The sequence below is a fragment of the Gallinula chloropus genome (assembly GCF_964237585.1).
Source record: "Gallinula chloropus genome assembly, chromosome: 9".
Taxonomy (NCBI): Eukaryota; Metazoa; Chordata; class Aves; order Gruiformes; family Rallidae; genus Gallinula; species Gallinula chloropus.
The window spans coordinates 5,987,702-6,006,544 of record NC_140094.1 but is presented as its reverse complement, the minus strand read 5'-3'; the positions used below and the strand labels follow the sequence as shown (position 1 = coordinate 6,006,544).

The 18,843-nt window shown below is 51.7% G+C and overlaps 1 protein-coding gene across 3 annotated transcripts in view; it reads right to left on the bottom strand.

Moving 5' to 3' along the window:
• The window catches only part of CPEB1 (cytoplasmic polyadenylation element binding protein 1), a gene marked incomplete at both ends in the record, with an annotated part of 37,729 nt that overhangs the window by 17,553 nt on the left and 1,333 nt on the right, over nt 1-18,843 (bottom strand). The window contains 2 exons of one of the 3 annotated variants that reach the window (XM_084267851.1): nt 5,278-5,466; nt 14,738-14,915. In XM_084267851.1, the coding sequence (XP_084123977.1) occupies nt 5,278-5,466; nt 14,738-14,915 (367 nt within the window). Of the gene's footprint in view, nt 1-5,277; nt 5,467-14,737; nt 14,916-18,843 lie in introns of those variants that run through there. The other 2 variants (XM_084267853.1, XM_084267852.1) reach the window with 2 other exon arrangements.

Genomic DNA, 18,843 nt, shown 5'->3' with positions numbered 1-18,843 from the left:
GGTAACTATCAGGATGGGGCCTCTGAAACCTTCCTCTAGCACAAGGAGGAGGATTTCATAGCGCAGCGCACTATGGAATGGGTACCTGGCACCACACTGCAGTACAGGCTTGCCTAGCAGCAAATTAAACAGCCACGGTGAAGAGATACACAGGGACCCTCATCCAGATAATCTGCCCCTCTAAGGTCTTCATCAGGCTCTGCAGCTAAAAAAATCAACTGCTTGAGGAAGGCCAGAAATTGCTGAGTTGTACTTAGTAGCAACAACCACCCCCAAACTGATTTGCAACTCATTCAGGGGGTTCTCAGGTGCCTGTCACCACACACACAGAATTTCCCAAGGACAGTCTGAAAAACAGCCCATCCTGGGGGAGCAGCTTTGAGTGCCTCCTGCCATTGCTGAGAAGAAAGGCCAGGAGTCCACAGAAACAACCACGCTTCCTCCCATGCAACAGGTCTTTGCTTTCATCCTTCAGAGACAGGGTTTTGCCTTGAAGACTTCGGAGTGATTCATCCTTTGAGGCCCCAGCTATCTGCCAGGCAATGCATAACAGATTGCCCGCAGTTCTACCCTAGCAAATTTTAAGCAACTACAGATTATCAGCATGTTCAAGCTTATTGCAGGAAGAAGTTGCTGTGCACTGGAAGGCAGGAGAACTGAGGGCTGGAAAGATCCAGCAGCACTTCCCTGCCACAGGCTACTTCCCCAGCACCAGAGCAGTAACCTTGCAGGTGAAAGAATGAGACAGCAGCAGCCACCCCAGACAGTGCACAGACCGGGCTGGAGCTGCAGCCCCAAGATCCATTCCAAGACAAAACTCAAATCTGTTGCTGCACCAGCAGCTTCAGGGTCAGACAACAGGTAGAGGCAGATAAAGCAAGGTGGTTTGACTGACACACAGGAAAAGCTCACCTCAGGCTGGGCACGCCTGAGCATCCTCTCTAGAAGAGCAGGTCCTTCAAAAGATGCCCTTGCTAGTCAGCATCACAAACACACCATTAACAGACTGGGTTTGGGATGATTTCCCAGGAGGCAAGTCCCCCTGTCCCACATCAGGCTAGCCTCAGCCTCCCAATGTAGGGCAGGGCAGACCAGCCAGACCAAGCAGTTGGCACACAGGCTAAAAACCAGCCAGGGAGACCCAAAATCTCCACACAGAGCTGCTTGTGTACTGCTCTCACTTGTTCTCCAGGCAAAAACTGGATCAAGATCCCATTTTCTTGTGCTCCTTGAGGAATAATAGGGCAGTGAAGGTAAAGGATACCATCAAGGGCATGCTACCTCACTGCCTCTTAACCCCTTCTTGCCTCCACAGAGTGATGAGCTCAAAGCTCTTTAAAAACATCTATCTACTATGAGGCTACTTTAAAGAAGGGGAATTGCTGCCCCAAGAAATACAGATGGGGATAGCAGGACTGCACATATTTGAGACCAGTTTCCTGCAAAAGCCCCTCCCCAGGCCACAGAGCAGGTTCCTGGGAAGTGCTGAAGTATTTCCAGCCTGACATATCTAGTGGCAGCAATAGGTTTGAGATGCCTTTCCTGCTATGAGACAGCAGTTCAATCCTACAGCCAATAAATGCAGGCAGCTCGAGCCTGCAGCAGCTGCTGCCTCCTGGAGAGGCTCTCTCCAGACACCAGCTTCAGGGACTGGCAGTGCCTCTGACACTCTCAAGGGCTAAGCCAACATCCTCTGTGCAATACAGTGCTGGACCCAGAAGGAAGAGTTCTTACAAACAGCCTTGTCTAGGTGCAAGGGGTTGGGCAGCCCTTCAGGGAGCGGGATGTATGCTCTGGTCCTGCCTACAAGCTGGCCCTGCTGCTCTCCAGCTTTCTCCAGCACAATCCCAGCTGGCAGCAGGCACCTGACCCCACTGCACCAAGCTGCACGGTGACACTGCCTTGGGAGCGCAAGGTGACACCAGAAGGGTTCACAGCCAAAGGTCCTTCCCAGAGTTCCACTCCAGCAGTGACTACAGATAGGAGAAGAGGTCCCAGCTCATCAGTACTCAAGTACAGGCACTGCAGGGGACCACACCAGCAATATTTTCAGCCTATCAGATTTTTAACATTTCCACCCTTCCAGCCACCTCCTTGTGCATCCCCATAGCTGAGTCACTGCTGGAACCTTCCAAATGCTTGGACACCAGCAGCGCAACAGATCCACTTGGCAGCACCATCCCTCCCCAAGCCTTAGAGACAGCCCAGCACTGACACAGCATCACCTGCTCTCGGGCCACCAAGTGAAACCTCAGCCCCAGGGGCTAGGCCAGCTGCAGCCTCTCAGGCCTCAGCACTGGGCATCAACAGTACCTGGACACAGTAGCATCCTTTCCACAGCAGCATCCTTTCCACAGCCTCCCTCTTCCCATCACTGCACAGTTAGGCCACCTAGAAGCAGCAGCATCTGTCGACTGCTGGGATCTGTACAGCTTTCAGACACACAAACACTCCTCTGCCACCTGGAGAGGGGTGTTTTGCAGCCTTTCAGAAGACACTCCTGAGCTAAGAGATCTACCCTTCTGAGGGGCTCCATATTGCCACTCCAGGGCCCTTATGGAGAAAAAGATGAAGCTTTGCAGAAACAGGAGCTGTGGGCAGGCTGAAGCAATAGAACAGCTGTGCCCAGGCAACAGCCTTTCACTTCTCCAGCCAGCTACACCATCTCCTCAGCTCTCAGAGAAGGACAGTAATAGCAGCCCAGGCCAGGTTGTATTCCTGGCCCAGCTGGGAAGGGAAGGTGGGATTAAGAGGGAGAATGAGGTCTCAGGACCACAACACCCCTAGCTGTATGTCCTCTGCAGGCCAGATGCTCCTCCAGGGAAGCAGCACCACTACATCTGGGGTGGTTTTACACCCAAATGCCCCCTCATGTACCAAGAGGAATACCAGGAGTAAGAAGTGAGGAAAAGGAGATCAGGTAGCATCTTCTAGCAGCTATGCCACAAGTCATAGCAGACACCCAGCAGGCAGTGCCTGCGGTTAGGTCCTTTCTACCACCTTTCCCAGGCCTCTGCGGCAGGCAGGCACTCCAGCACAATGCACTGCAGTCAGAGGGGGGCACCTGACACCAGATACAGCCTCTGCTAACAGGGAGGTCACCAGGGCACCTCCAAAGTCATCACCCTCCTGAAACCAAAAGCCCCATCACCCTTGACAGTAAGCCCCCACACCATGGTCCACTCAGCCCCACCACCCAACCCACAAGGCACAAAGCCTGTCACAGGCTCGTGTGAGCGCTGCTCGCCTGGCTGCCAGAGTGCTGCAGAGACGTGCACGCCTCTGCCAAGGCAGGTTGGCAGGAAGCTGGCCAAGAGAGCACTGGAGATGGCTACAGCAGATCAGGTGGGGCTGGGGCACCCGCACAGAACAGCCGCCTCAGTGTGCGACAGCCCTCGCTCTGCAGCGCCGCTGTGCACCGGGTGCTGTGGCCGCAGAGCACTCAGCATGGGCACTGCCTGCTCTAAGCGAGCTCTTTACATTACAGATCCTATAGCACAGGTTCAGTGCTCCATAGCCTACTAGCAACCATACAGGGCTCAGCACGCAGCTCGAAGGCACCTGCCCAGCCCACTGCACACGAATAGCTTTCCTCTCTCCATCATCCTCCTTCAAGGTTTTGACTGGTAATGAAAGAGGACAGATACCAAGTGGGTGGTATTCCCTGGGTCACTGGGGATGCCCACAGCACCATGTGCTGGAGCAGAGCAAGGCGTAACCAAGCTACTGCAGAGCCTGACTGCAAGCAGACCCCAAGCACCCATGCTTGGGCCCACACACAAGCCTGCAAGCTACATCTTGCAGAATTTAGATGTAGGAACTCAAATGAGAAGCTCTTTCAAACTCTACTACCCCTTGAGTGATTATTTTGTTGCTTTATTTACAGCCCATGCAGCAAAATTCAAGGCTGTGTCCTAGAAGTGTGTGCTATGCCAAGGGCAGCATCCTCTGGCTATCAGAGGTGGCTGACAGCACCCCTACTCCCCCCAAATATCCACACAGGCAGGTCACACTGTCCAGGCCACCCCAGAAGATATCGTCACTCCTGTCAATGCCAACTTCATGCCTGGGGCCCCTGTGTCACCCAAGTCTGCGCAGAGATGCACTACCCTTTTAACAAAGCAGCAGCGTGCTGCTATAAAGGGATGAGTTTCTGTAGCAACCAGCCTGAACTTATACAAACTCTGCCAAAGCACTAGATCTTTCCATGGACTGATACTTGAACGAACACGCCACCATTTCTGAAACTGTTGGGGTATTTTGTTATAGCCCTTAAGAGCTGGGAAACAAGCTCTTCCCTGTTTTACCCCCCTGCTCTGTCACCAGGCTAAGGAGGTGCATTAAGTTTGACCACAGAGCACCCCTCTCCCCTCCTACGATTTTACAGAGAAGGCTGGTGCCTCTGAAGAGTTAACCGAACCCTGCATCATTTTGTGGGGGGGAGAGAGCACCCAGCACCCCAAAGCCTCCCCATCTGATCCCAGCCAGAGCAAAACCAGAGCAGAAAGATCTGAGGGGGAAGGGCAAGCCAGCCAGCAGCGCATGGCTGCAAGCCCACACCCTGCCGATCACATCGGTTTGTGCTGGCCCAAAAGAGTTAAAGAAGCCATTCCACTGCATCTCCAGCCCACTGCTAGGAGCAAGACCGCTATTTCTAGTTGAACGTGGGAGTGGAGAAGGATCCCTCAGTCTCCTGCCCAGCCTGTGAGCTGCAGGCTGAAGTTGTTAGTCAGGTGCCAGCTGCACCTACCACGCCCCACAGGCAGAGTTTGGCTGCTGTAGTGCAGGAGCAAGCTGTGCTGCCTGGACTTTTGCAGCCAGGAAGGGGGTGTCCCTCCACAAGCATGTGCACCCCTGTCTGCAGAGCTACCTGCCGCTGGGGATCCTCTCAGGCTCACCAGAGCAAAGTTGAGGCTCACTCCCACCCAAGCCTCCTGACACCACACCCCCCACCCACTCCCTCCAAACGCAGGGAGGATTCCTCCTCTTCGCTCAGCGAAGTTGTTCCTCCACCAGCCTTCCAGCACCAAGCAAAACATAAGCCCCGGCACTTTTCCTCTGCAGTGAGCTGACAGCAGAGCAGAGGGGGCTGTGGCACAGCCAGCCACGGCCTCCCTAACTGAACCGCCACATTACACAAGCATTACGAGTCGCAAAGCCCCCATCAGGAGCTGCCAGCACCCCATTACACAAGCAAACCGCTCTGCCTTAGCTTTAAAATGGCCAAAACACCCAGAGGAATTCAGCAACTGTTGCTGCGTGCGTCAGCAGACTCACCGGACTGTGTGCTGGTTTGTGCTGCAGCGTCAGAGTCCTGGGTGCTCCAGGGTCTGTCCCACCCTGTCAGGCTGAGGGACTGCAGGCCAAGGCACAGATCGTTGGTGTCTGGGAGGCCACGGGAAGACTCTTGCGTGGACGTGGGGAAAAGCATCCTGCTTGCGGCTGCTTCTTCAGAGTCCTGGAAGTCTGCTCAGATTGAGAACAAACAGAAGCTTGAGAGTTCAGGGCTGCTTGCTTTCTTTTTAAAGCAGGAGTTTTCTGAAGCGTTAAGCCCTGAGCCAGGTCTTGCGCTGCTCTGAAGCCACGGCTTCTGCAACTAGCAGTTGCACCCCAAAAGGGAGGGCTACCATATGTCCAGAAACCAGCCCCCCACCCCCCTCAGCCCCTCCACCTTCCTATCCCGTCTGCATTACTGACTGGGTCAGCATGTGACTAGGCTGCTGATGCTTACTGTGCTGACAGTGACGTCACTCAGCCATGCAAGAGAACTGCATCAGCTCTTACAAAATAAAGGTAAGGAGAAAGGGTAAGATTTCCCCCAAAAGACAAAACAGCAGCAGGAGGAGAGGGGTGCAGCTCCGGTAAATCGAGGGAGGCAGGCAGCACAAAAGCAGGGCTCCACAATACAGCACAGCAGATGACAGGCTCAAGGCAGCAATCCCCCCAGCAACGATGATAGCAGCAGCAGCGACAGAGCAGACAGTTAGTTTTAGTGCTACCCAGCTCTCCTGTCCCCGCCTCCCTCCACCCACAAAACCCAAAAACACTTTAGTCCTGGACAGACTCCAGCTGCTGGCTCCAATTCAGAGCCCAATGCAAAGCTTCACAATTCTGCTAGCATAATCTATTTGGTTCAACTTGGCCACTGTGCCTCACTGACTCTGCATTGTTTACCACTGAGTAACAAGGATAACCTTCAACCCCCCCCGCTACCCAGAGAGAAGCCCATTATCCTGGGTCCAGTCTAAGCGGGTGCATCGTGCTGGTACAGGGAGAGGAGGCTCAGCCTGAGCACAGGACATATTTCACATCAGGAATTTTTCATGGCCTGTTTACCTCCCTCCTGCCTGGTCATTCCCCACTCCCCCACCCGCCTCCTTTTCCCAGCCCTCCCCTCCCCTGCAGGGTGTTCACAAGCCTACGGTACAGGAGATGCCGGATTCTTGCCTGGGTTTAAGCCTGTGCCAACAGCCTAAGGAAACGCAGCAGGTTCATAGTCTGAGAATTCCAGTTTAATGCAGGGATCTGGGGGCCGATGAAACCACAAGATGCTCAGCTGTGCTACCCGAAATCTGAGTCAGAGGGCATTTATAAGCCAGCTACCAAGCAGCAGCAGCTGTCTCCTCCTCCTCCCCCTGCCCCCACACCCTCCCACTGTGCCATCAGATGTACACCTCGCACACACCACTCCCGGCTCTTCGGCGGGGCGCTGCAGTGACTCCAGCTTGTCACGTTACCCCTCACGTGCAGCCCCGGCCACCCCAGACAGCGTTCCCGGCCTCCTTTCCCACGCCCATCCCGTGTCACTCGCTCGCCTGCGACCTAGCAAAGCCCAGGCAATGCCCCGCCATCCGCGAGTACCCCCCACCACGAGATGCAGGTCCCGCTGCTGCCACCAGAGGTGGAACCTTCGCCTCACGGCGATCTGGGGGAGCACCAACATTCCCAGATGGCAGCGAGAGGGGGCTGAAGTGCTGCGGTGGGGATGAGACCAGCTCAAGCAGTAGTACCTGCCAGCACCGTGCTGCCCTCCCCCTTCCAGCTGCAGCCTCCTCCACAGATAGCATCCACCAGGATTTCTCTTCTACTCCCCTAGTAGTACTAGTACAAGCTGTAGTGCCAACTCACTCACGTGACTATCAAGCACCTGTAAGAGCATCAGATATTCCTCCCAAAGCACCACACTGCCTCTTCAGCAGGGCATTTCACTCAATCCTTCCGGTATGGTTTTCAGATTGCTTGTTTTGGACAGGCCCTAAAAACATTTCTACTGCAGCTGTAGGGAGGAGAGGATAAAGGCACACTGCTCCAACAACTCAGTTCCCACAGCAACCACAACTTGCCCATATGAATATGTAACACCCCTGTGTTTGTGCTCTGCTGCAGCCCAGACCCCTGGCAGGAGGCAGCCACCTTCCCCCTGGGGACCTGGATCTTGGAGGTTTGATGCCATCTGCAAGAGTAATTCCCACCAAAGCTCCACCTCCTGGGACACAGGGACACACATGGAAACTCCGCTGGCAGGCAGCGGAACTCAAATCCTACTGAGAGGCCCCCACCCAACATCTTGGGGGAACCCACCGCTGAAAACACATGGGAAACAGGGAACAGATTCATCAATGACCAAGTGCTCAGTCCACAGCACCCAGCCACAGCCTTCCCCAGCTATCAGTATTTTTGGGGAAATAAGCAGTTTAATCGAACCCAACCAAATTTGAGTTCCGAGACCTCTGTTTCCCTTCAATGACTTCTCCACATTAGAGACAAGCTCCTTGCAATCCAGTTACAGGTATAACTGCTGAAGCCCAGAGTAGAATTTGCCTAAATAATCAGCTTTTTTATTTAATCAGACCTTTTCTCCATCTGAAGCAAGCAGCCACCACAAACCTGCTTCCTCTTCAGCACTCCCAACCACACTGAAAAATGGGTAAGGGTCATCATGGAAAAACCCAAACTTCAAAAAATGGAATTTGAATGGATTTCTAGAATAGCTATTAATAGCTCTAAATTTCCTACAGAAATTTAGACTCAGGAGTCTCAACCTCAAGTTATTCATGAAGTAAACATCTAGCAAATAATTTCACTTTGTAACTTGACACAGCCCAACCCAAACATTTCCCTGCAGACTTTTCCAAGCCCCAAGAACCAGCATGAGTCTTTCCAACCTGAATTCTTCCCTGGAGTCGCCACAGGAAGCCAACCATCCTGGTAGAGGGAGCCATGCTGCACTGGGCTTGTGCCCAAGCATCTGGGAGAGGCTGAGCTCCTGCCCCCAGAGCCACTTGGGTTTGGTTTCAGCAGCATCACAAGCAAGTCCTTAGTAAAATGCTCCCATGCAGCTCTGAGTAGGCAGCTCCCCTGGATGACGTCCTCCTGTCTGTCTGGGATATCCCTGGAGCCAGGGTGCACCACAGCACAGGCTGGACAGCTTTCCACACCACTGCCTGGAAGGAAAGCTGCATTTTTTTTAGACTTCCAATATGAGACATTTCAAGCAGCTTCTGAAAGGCAGGCATCTCCACCAACGGCTCAGCTCTTAGCCTGCAGTTAAATCCTAACAGCCCCAACAGCTTACATGAGCTGGAGCCCCAGACACTTGTCCCCACCCCAGCACTCCCTCCCCACTTAAACCAGTTTGGGCAGATGAGTTTCCACACAGGAAGCTAGGCTGGAGAGCTGATGTAGTTTAAACCAAACCACCAGGAGTTAGTTTAAAGCCTGGCTCACTCCTCTGATTTGGTATGTGGTGTGGCTGCACCAACTAGGCAGTTGAAACAAGAAAATATTTAGGAAGTTACAGCCTAAGCCTGTGCAGAGAGGACAAGCAGGGACTGGCACCAGGAGCTGTGACCCACAGGCAGTTTGGGGCAGGCAAGCTCAGGCAGTGGGGAGAGCACCAAGTGAGATTCACTCCATCCCATAGCAGCATCACATGTCTGGGCTATCAGACTCAGTCTTGAGAGGTAACACTTCATTCCAACACCTATATTCAGATGTTTGAGCCTTCCAGACACAGGCCACTTACAAAACTGGCTAGAAATCCAGTAGGCTGATTTTAACTTGAAAACCAAGAAAATCCAGAAAAAGAAGGCAGCAGAAAAGTTGCCCAAACAAGCTAGATCCCTCTCCTAGTGCTCTGCATCCATAAAGAGGTGTCTCCCTTTGCTCCCTCATGCTCATTTCTAGCATAACTGGAGTACAGTTCCTCCACAAACAAGGCCCCTGAGCGTACAGACCAGGGGAAGGATGAGCAGAACTCAGCTCTAAGCTGTGTTCACTGACAAAACCAGACTCAACTTTGCTTGTGGCTACCTTGTGGACTAGAGCTGTGACCAAGGCTGAACTTGCAAAGCCTAACCTGGAGAAACAAGAGAGACAAGGTCAGCACTTCTGCAGCCTTCAGATCATAAATGGGAAGGCAGCTCACAGCAGCAGCATTGTTTTGGCTTTGGCATCTCTACGCCCCCAGTTTTAAAGGCTAGGAATTGCATCCCTGAAAATTAAGCTTCTCAAGTACATGTCATACACAAGGCAAACAAATCTCAAGCAAAAGCTTTCAGAAGATGAGCCAACTGTATTCCTAAGGTACACTGAGGAGCATCAGGGGCTTAGGATGCTCGTTAGGCATAAACTTACTAGTTCCAAGAGGTTTTTCCTTGTACATGACTAAGCATCTTCCCTGCAATCTGAAAAAGGGGAGACATTTGCTGCTGCCTGACCTGTTTCACAGCCAGATGAAGGAACCCCATAACCACAAACACTTAAAGAGATGACAATCAACTTATACTAAGGAAGAGGGCACTGCAATTAGCCTTGCTTCTCTACCTACTTTTTCCAAGAGAAGCAGAGAAAGACCACCCACAGGATCACAACACCAGAACCCTGACAGGGCACACTAAATCAGAACATCTGCTGGACCTTCAGCCACAGCATCCAGTTTGCAGACACCCTAGTGTGCCAGGTCCCTGCAGAGCAGAGTTACCCATTTCCCAGAGCTGCTTGCCAGTAGGCACATCACTCCATCCACATAAGCAAAGACCTATTAACATGACACTACAGATAAAGGACAAAACCAAAGACAGAATGGAAGTGCTCTAGGGGCACAAAGGGACTGAATTTCACAGTTCTGGATGTGTGCAGCAGGTATGCAGCATTTATTTGGGGCAAGCAGGATGGTTCTCAGCTGCCAGTTCCAGGTGAGCTCCTGCTGACGGTCTTTGCCTGTCGAGGCTACCTGAGGCAGAGCAGAGTGCCACATTTTGGGTCTCCAACACTGTCCCACCCCCCCCACCCCCCACCCCCCCCCAGGCAAGACCACACATATCAGGTCAGCTGCATCCAGCACTGCCTGGCACGTTTCCTCAAGGCTGCAGGGCAGCAGAGAGCAGGGGAATTTACATTACAGTACCAGAGAAGGCTTTTTCGGTGGCTAAACAAGTGATAGGTCATTAATTGACTGCAATTGAGAGTGAACAGGAAGCAGATTTAGTCATCAGCTAGTCTGGGTTTGGATTTGTCCTTCAGTCTCCCTTAAATAAAGAAGCCACCAAGAATCATTAAGACCTGATGGCCCACAACTAACAGCCCCCACACTGAACGTGCCACCTGAGGCCACTCCCACCCACAGGAAGTCATTTAAGCATCTCCCATTTCTCCACACAATGGACTGTCAACTTAGAGCAAAATAAGGGCTGCTCCGTCTCAGTTAAGTGAGCAGAGCTTAATGAAAAGGAAATCGATCTGTCGGGACATTTGGGGTACTCACACTCCCTTTAAATCTATTTAAGCCAGCATAGTCTTCAGTTGAAGGCAATCAGCTCAGCCAGGTAACACGGGCACAGAGGCTGAAGAGGGAGCTTTACTCACGGTTAAGCCACAAGCTGTGCCGACAGATCAGGCCGATGATTTCAGAAGATGGCCTAAGGTTTGTTGTTCAGCCAAATCTGGTAGCAGCACCTACCAACCCAGCCAGGCCCCAGTTTAAAAAGCCTGGCAAAAAACCACCTGCCACCTTAGGAAACTGACTTTGCTCACATTCTTATGAGACCAGCAATGAACACACAGATCAGCTTTAAACTCGTTAGAGAACCACGTTTCCCCTGAAGCAGCTGCTCAAGGACAGGCTGCACTCAGGCAGCACTGGCAGGAGTGAAGCTGGTGGGAGATTTCAACTCCTACCTCTATCAAGTCCACATTCTCTCTCCCATCTCCAACACCACACTAAAAGCCACTTCAAGTTAACACCTGCACTACACAGCCTCACTGAGGAGGGGCTTTGTTGCCACTCTTCAGAGGACTGAATCAGCCTGAAAGGTTTTGAAACACCACATAGTCCTGTCCCAGGGGCTACCAGACAAGTCCTATAATTACAGCTTTCACCACACCACTCCACTGCACCCTTTGGTCTGGGCTGGTGACCTAAGCCTAGTCTTGGAGAACTCCTGGAGCCAGCACCCACAAAGCTCCACAGTGGTGGTCAGTCAAGCCCAATGACTCCCATCATTCTGACACAGCAAGGAAGTTCAGAGGACCATCATTAACTGCAAGCTGATGTCTACAGAGATTTAACATTGGGTATGGCAAGCTGAATCTCCAGTGGCAGTCCCTTCTGCTATGCAGCTCTGTCCAGATCTGGATAACTCTCCAACTGTGTCAGACCCAGGACTGCTGAATAAGCTTGTTCCCTCACATTGCTCAGGCTGCTGCTGTACTGATCTCTTCTCAGCACTGTCTTGCTGCACACCTCATGGCACCAGGCAAGGTGTCTCACACACGTGTCTCCCCAGTAGCATTAGTGAAAGGTCATGAGCCACTGCTGTCCCTTCTCCACCATGTGTAAGCCTCTTAATGCTGAAAAGGGGCTTCCTTCTTACACATGAGTCCAATCCAGGATAAATCTAGTTTGACCTGGGGAAGACAACTGAAAAGCTTGAGGGACCATCAACAGGTAAAGTATTTCCCCAATGGGATAAAATTTCTTGCCCCAACCTCACATTACAGGCATTAAAGTTGCAAAACACCAGTTTTCACCTGTCATAGCCACTACAATTAAAGGGTAGATCTCCAGGCTCACTAGATTGAAGCCTGCAGCTTGGGCAGGGTTGTACAGCCTAAGTATAACACAAGTTGTTCCCGCACCAGTGGCTCATTAATTCTGTTGAACACAAGCAACAAGACACCCCATGAGATCAAGGGTGCATCTGCTCCACTGGTCACCTACCCAGAATCCAAGCTGTCCAAGAGCAAGACACTGATGCTCCAGAGCCTCATCTTGTACACCCAAAGACACAGAAAGCAGCTCCAACAAGGCTGCTTCAGGCTCTAAACCACCCCCCCATGCCGGGGGCAGTCACCTGCATTTATACCAAGTGTTAGCAATCAGCCTTACAGTCATCAGGTGTGAGCTCCTACAAAGTGATGCCACAACCCAGGGCAGAGTCCAAACCCCAATGCACCCCTCCAGTTTCAGATCACTGCTGTCCTAGGACCTGCATCCTTGGTGCTGTCAGCAACTCCGATAAAGATGCTCATCAGCAACACAAACAATGGGAGCAGCTCACCCGTTTTCTGGGTGAGGAGGCAGGAGGAAGCTTGCAGAGCTGCTGCATTCACTACCTACCAAGAGGTCCTGACCAACACTAACACCACAATGCTGGGGCTGCAAGTAGATTCATAACTCTGAGCTGCCAATGCACTGGCAGATGCTGACTCAGCCACACATTTAAGGCTGGGAAGTGCTGGCCTGGCCAGCAGTAACTTTGTTACCAGCCTCTTGCAGAGCCCAGAGGCACCTGCTGAAGAAAGTCCAGTTTCCAGTAGCCAAAAGGGCAAGGACACCCAAGACAGACACTTTCTAGTCCCAGCTCAGCACCCAGCATCCTTTGGGAAGCAAACTAGCCTTTTTCCAACCTCCTGTGAGGTTAACCATTTATGTGGCTCAGCATTGGGTGTGTTGTGACAGCAGCCAGCAGCTACTTGTGAGACTGGCTTTGACTGCTACATCTGGAAAAAGTGCAGCTGCTTAGATATCCCAAGTACAACTTGGGTTACCCTGTGGCAGAGGAACCCTCCCCTTTTGACATTCAAATCCCACTGTACTTGTCCTACAAGAGGTTTTCCACAGAAGTTACTCAGTGATAGCCTGAAACACAAGCAGAGTTTCACACCAAGGGGAAATTCACTCAGTTTCCCAACAAGGCACCACATCTCAGCAGCTCCACACCAGATTTCCCTAAGAAACACCCTAGGAACTTACAGGTAAGCGAGCATGTAAACTGACAGGTGAATACCCTATTCCCTCAGAAAAACACTTCAGAAGTCTCAAAGACAGTACCACAAGTTAAAATTCATGTGCCAGCTCTAAGCCCAGAACTAACCTACACCTCCACAGGATAAGTCTGCTCTAGTGGGTAATGACAGCCCTTATCAGCCAGGTTAACTTTGGCAAGTGAACTGGAACTTAGATAGGAAGCATTCCCATTTCAAATTATAAATGTGCTATGAAGGCTAAGGCTTCAACACTGCAGCCAGAAACAACTCAAGCACTCACTGCAAGATAAGGAAAACACTTGGGCTTATTTCTCCCTTATGCTTCCAGTGCATCAAGATCAGCTATGACCCTAACTGCCACCAAGACAAGGGACAAAAAAATATCTGAACAGCTCAGTACAACAGCAGAACTCTAAAAACACACCACTAAGCCCACCACTGACCTGGATTAATTAATATTCACTGTGCAACTGCTCAGGTGTACCCAGCATATCCTCCAATATCATCTCACTAGGCACGTTTCAAACAAGGCTGGCTATAGGTCCTGGCTATAGGTCCTGGCTTCCAAGTGAACAATTCACTTCCTCTGGTATTTCTGCAGCGCCAGCACAGGATCACATGGCCCAACCAGCCCCTGGACCACAGCACTAAGCCCTTCAAATACCCAGGAGATTAAGCTGCACTGGAAGTCATCTGGTAGCAGTCATTTCCCTATTCCAGAATAGAGCTGCAATGCACAAGCATCAAACAGACCCACAGGATACCCAGACACCCACTTGCAGTTTTTTTTTTTTACATCCATTTGATTAAAGCTCATCAGCTTATCAACAGAGCAGAAGACAATCGTGCCTCCAAGTGACTGCAACAAAAGCCCCTCTGTCTACAGAAGCCTGCAAGGTCACCAGCTGGTGAGGTTTTTGCCCCTCTACTTCCCATTTTGTTTTGAGACAAGTCCAAATGGTCAGTTTGTTTCCAATAATGGCCAAAGTGTTCATTGACCCTCTAATTCAGAGGCTGGAGGAGCAACAGCAATCTTTCAAGCACCCAAATCCTTGCCATAAGTACCATTGCACAGAAGCATGCTAACAAGAGAAACATCAGGCACATTTACTGGCAGATCTTGCCTACTGTGAAGGGACAAAAGCACATCCTTCACTTATATAAAAATAAGTTTGGACCTCACACCCTTTGCTTTGGCACAGAGCCTTCTGGTTTGAGGCAGATCAAGTGCAAAACAGCAGAATATGCCCACTCCCCTCAGCCTACAGGAAGCAAGATCTGCAGCACAGATTTCATAATCCCAAACTCACTCTGCAGGAAAGGCTTCCCCTACACATACCACTTCAGCATGCCCTCAAACAACTAACCAGCCTGTAGCAATCAGTTACTTAAAATACCACCAAGCAACTCTCCTCTTCCACCAACCCAGGACCCTCAAGCTCTCCTCAAACCCAGCTGAACACTTTACCTGGCACGAAGTCACGTTTGCTTTTTGTGGCAGGCGTGGTGCAGACCCCACTGAAATCCAGAGAGTTGTCCAACATGGCATTTATTCGGCGGAATATATCTGCGTTGCTGCAGGTGGAGAGCGCAGGGGCATCTGGACTGTCCCAGCAGTCCTTCACACTCCTCCCAGTATCTTCTTTCTGGTGAAAAAGAACAGGTACTGGTGTCAGGCAGAGTACTCCCCACCCAGCTCTCAACACACGGTAGAAAAGCCTGGATTGCCTCCAATACCCATATCAGCTTCAGCTCCAGGTCTTTGCAACACTCAAGTGCAGCTCTTGGCATCACCGGCACAGGTGAACAAACAGGTCAGCAAGTAGTCAGCACATCAGACCAGGGCAGCCCCAGCACCAGCTCACCACAGGTAGGATGAACTTCAGAGGAAGAGCCACAGCGCCCAAAGGAGTGATCTGGCTAACCAAGGCACACACCTTCTCCCCAAAACCAGACTCCCGACCCCGGGGATGCTCATAGTTAAGACAGCCACCACAAGTCACAGCAGCTCAGCAGAAGACAGCAAGGCTCACTTCTACACATGTATTTGAGAGCTCTGAACAACACCTCAGAACAGCCCAAGTCAGCAACTGTGCAATCACTTCAGAAAACAGGTTTGTGGAAAAAACATGACTTCCTAGCTAATCAAACACAGCCCCAAATCCTAAGGCTTCACTTGGAAACAAATCCTGATCTTCTCTTCAGGTTGCAGCTCCTGACCACACAGGAAGGTTACTCCAGACGAGCTCTGCTTTAACATGACCCTCCTCAGGCACTGATCCACCGGCCTCAAGGCTCTGAGACCACCTCACACAAGCCGAGCTCTTGTAAAACTTCCACCACGAAAAAGTCAGTTCTCTCCTGCTTCCTGGTGCCAGTCCAGAGAACCGCCCCCTCTCCAGCTCTGCTCACAAGCCGCTTTCATATCTAGGCTTGTTTCAGTGCAGCTGCACAACTCAAGCCTCTGCCAAGCTTCCTCTCTAGCCAGCGTATTTGGACACAGGGCAGGACCTGCTGCCACCCAAAAGCCACTGCAGCAGAACTCTGCTCCTAAACATGCTGAGCAAACGGTACCGCTATCAATTAGGGCCCACATTAAGGAGAAAAGCAGGAAGGCACAACCTCACCAGGCTCGGCCTCAGGAGCAGAATCCTCGCCATTAAGCAAATCGAGTTACAGCCAGATTCAAAGAACTCAATTGCAGCGAGGCTGCCCAACAAGCCCCTGCTACTCCAAGACACACAGAAGCCAGCAGCTCGAAATTGGGCCATTTGTACTTGTCAAGGAGACATTTAATACATCTACCTTTTTAAGGATGCGTTCCTGCAGGAGTGTCGGGCCCGGCTTACCCCACACTCCTCCCTCCGCTCCCCCCGGCTAGCGAGCCCGCTTCACCTACCGAGCTTCCCTTCCAGCGGGCGGGTCTGCCCCGAGTCTCACACGGACACAGGAGCTCCGGCGCAGCCCGAGCAGAGGACTCGCCTTTTCTCCCTCCCACCGCCAGCAGTTTCACCGCATTAACGCACACCTGGGAGTGAGAGCTTCCCACACGCACCGTTTAGCTAAAAAGGGCAAAAGGAAACCCCATCCTGGAAGCAACGAGAGTAAGATACCGAATTGTCAGCTCACAGGATGCCTCCGGGCAGGACCCGAACAATTGATTGGGGATTCCAGCCCGTTTCAGGCCATTAACATCCTTTCAGCGCTGGAGTCCGGGATCTTTGGCTACTGAAAGGGCTCAGCACACACCTCCCCGCCGATAAGGTCCTGGGACTCTGCAGGAGCATTTACAAGCCAAAAGTAAAACAGGCAGGGCTGAAAGCAGGCTTCGGGCAAGGGGGGAAACAGGCAGATCAAGCTCGGAAGTCATCTTCCTAGGACGCAGCCGAGGAGTACAGAAGCTCAGTTTAACCAAGTATTGCCAGCCACCTTTAATAAAAAGAAATGCCGCATCAGGCTGCTCTGGCAGGAGGGTGAAGCTCCGTTTTCAACTCCTTGTTGCTGCTGAAGAGCCACTTCCAGCAGGCGGCAAATCTTTTCCCCGAGACCCCGTGCTAGGGCGGCAAAAATAACCCCGAGCAGCAAACCAAACGCCTGACCCGTTCCTGCTCATTTAGCATTCCGATGCTTCCCACAACTGGCAGCGCCAGGTCTGCCACAAACAAGAGCAGAAAACAGGAAGAGTACAGCCAAACACCTCCACAAAAATCCCTTCCACAGAGCTTTTGACCTTAACATTGTCAAGGATATCCTAGAGATACTTGCAGGCACCCCAGATACTGGAGCTAGCATCCAACCCCTCGTAGTTGGAGTGTCTATACCTTCCTCAGGCAAAGCTCAGCCTCCTCCCTGAAGCCCCTAAGAGAAGCTGACTCCTTTGGGAAGAGCTCTGTGGGTCTTCAAAGCGGGCAAGTGCCCAAACCTTATCCAGCAGCCTGGAGAGTCCAGTGGAAAGTCTGCAAACATGTAACTGGAGAACATCCCCACTTCCATGGTCTCCTGTTAACAACAAAGCACAGGGATATACCATGCCTGAGCCTGTGTCCTCCAGAACCTGCTCCATCCTTGCATCCCCAAGCCAAGCAAAGGAGCACTCCAGCCCAGCAAGGATTAGCTCTCAGTACTCCACTGTGAAGGGTTTTGCAATAGTTATACACACAGCACCTGTTCAGGCCTCTCTCAAGTCCTCTGCACAGCCACAACTACAGCTGCAGCCCAGGCTTGAGGCTAATCCCCTCTGCCTGCACCCAGGTACCAGTCCAGGAGCACCAGTGGACCCTCCTCCTTCCACAGGCCTCAGCAGTGACCTGGCTGATTGTGTGTAACACCAGGGCATAGCCAGTGACCCAACAGCCCTTCTCTGCTGGTCCAGCCTGCTACAGCACACAACCCCAGTCCCAAAAGAGGGAGCAGTGTCATCAGCAAAGGAACAAGTGAGAACAGAAGTGTGATCCATTAAGAGTCAAACACAGCTTGCTGACACCTGTAAGGTAATGCACACCATTTAAGAGCTAAGAGTTTCTAGGTGTGTTCCTAGGTCAGAAACAAAGGAGAAAAACAATTCAGTTCCAAGCAGTAGGTGCACAGTGTCACAGCGCAAGCATTTGGAGGCTTTGGGTTAAATCAGAGCACATCTGGAACACAGACCCAGGAAGACACACGAAGGTGCATCTCATCATACCATCATACCCTGGCTCAATTAAACCCTTAGCCAGGAGCCTGTGTCCAAGCATGAAGGCACATCTCCAGGATACTCTGAGGTCTCCAGGAGGATACACCAGCTCCAAACACTTGTAGCACTTCAAACAAAACACACCAGACTGAGAAAGGAAGCACCAGGCTTGATTTGCAACAGGGAGGGAAAAGTTTCCACTTCCTCTCAGTAACACAAAGGCAACCAGCAAACCTTACCACCATGGCAGCAAGCTCTCATCTGCTGGCTCTGCATCAAGAAGCCAGCAGCAGAAGCACAGCAGCTGCAGGTCTCGAGTTCACATCTCTCAGACTCCAAGCAAGTGGTGTGGCTACAGCCTATGGTTTACCTGCAGGAGGTCCCACTCAGGACCCACAGGGAAACAAATCAGCCAGTGGAACAGCACACACAGGTGCAGCAAAAGCCACCGAAGATGTCCAAGGTCAGTGAAAACTCAGGCACTGGCACAGCCCCAAGGCAGACAAGGACGAAGCCTACAGATAATGAAATCCCAGGACTAGGCAGAACCTGCAGCATCACAACAGCTCTGGCACAGGATTAGGGTATTTTAATCCTTAGGGAAGTCATTAAACACAGCTCAGCTGCCGGCATGGCCAAGATGTGCATTAGCTCCTGGGGACGCTCTGGAGCAGACAAGGCTCATCCACCTCAGCTACAATTCAACCTCTGGTTTTTACATTTTCTGCAGAAATCCCACCGGGGCAGGGCCATGTCAATGCCTAAAGAGGTTCCTGGAGCTGTAGCTACAGCCAAGAGGACCTGGAATCCCAGGACAAAGTTTAAGATGCTGTTAAAATGGTATCTGTCTCAACATAAGACACAATGGCTCTACAACTTGGGACCAAAAGCAACTCCAGGAG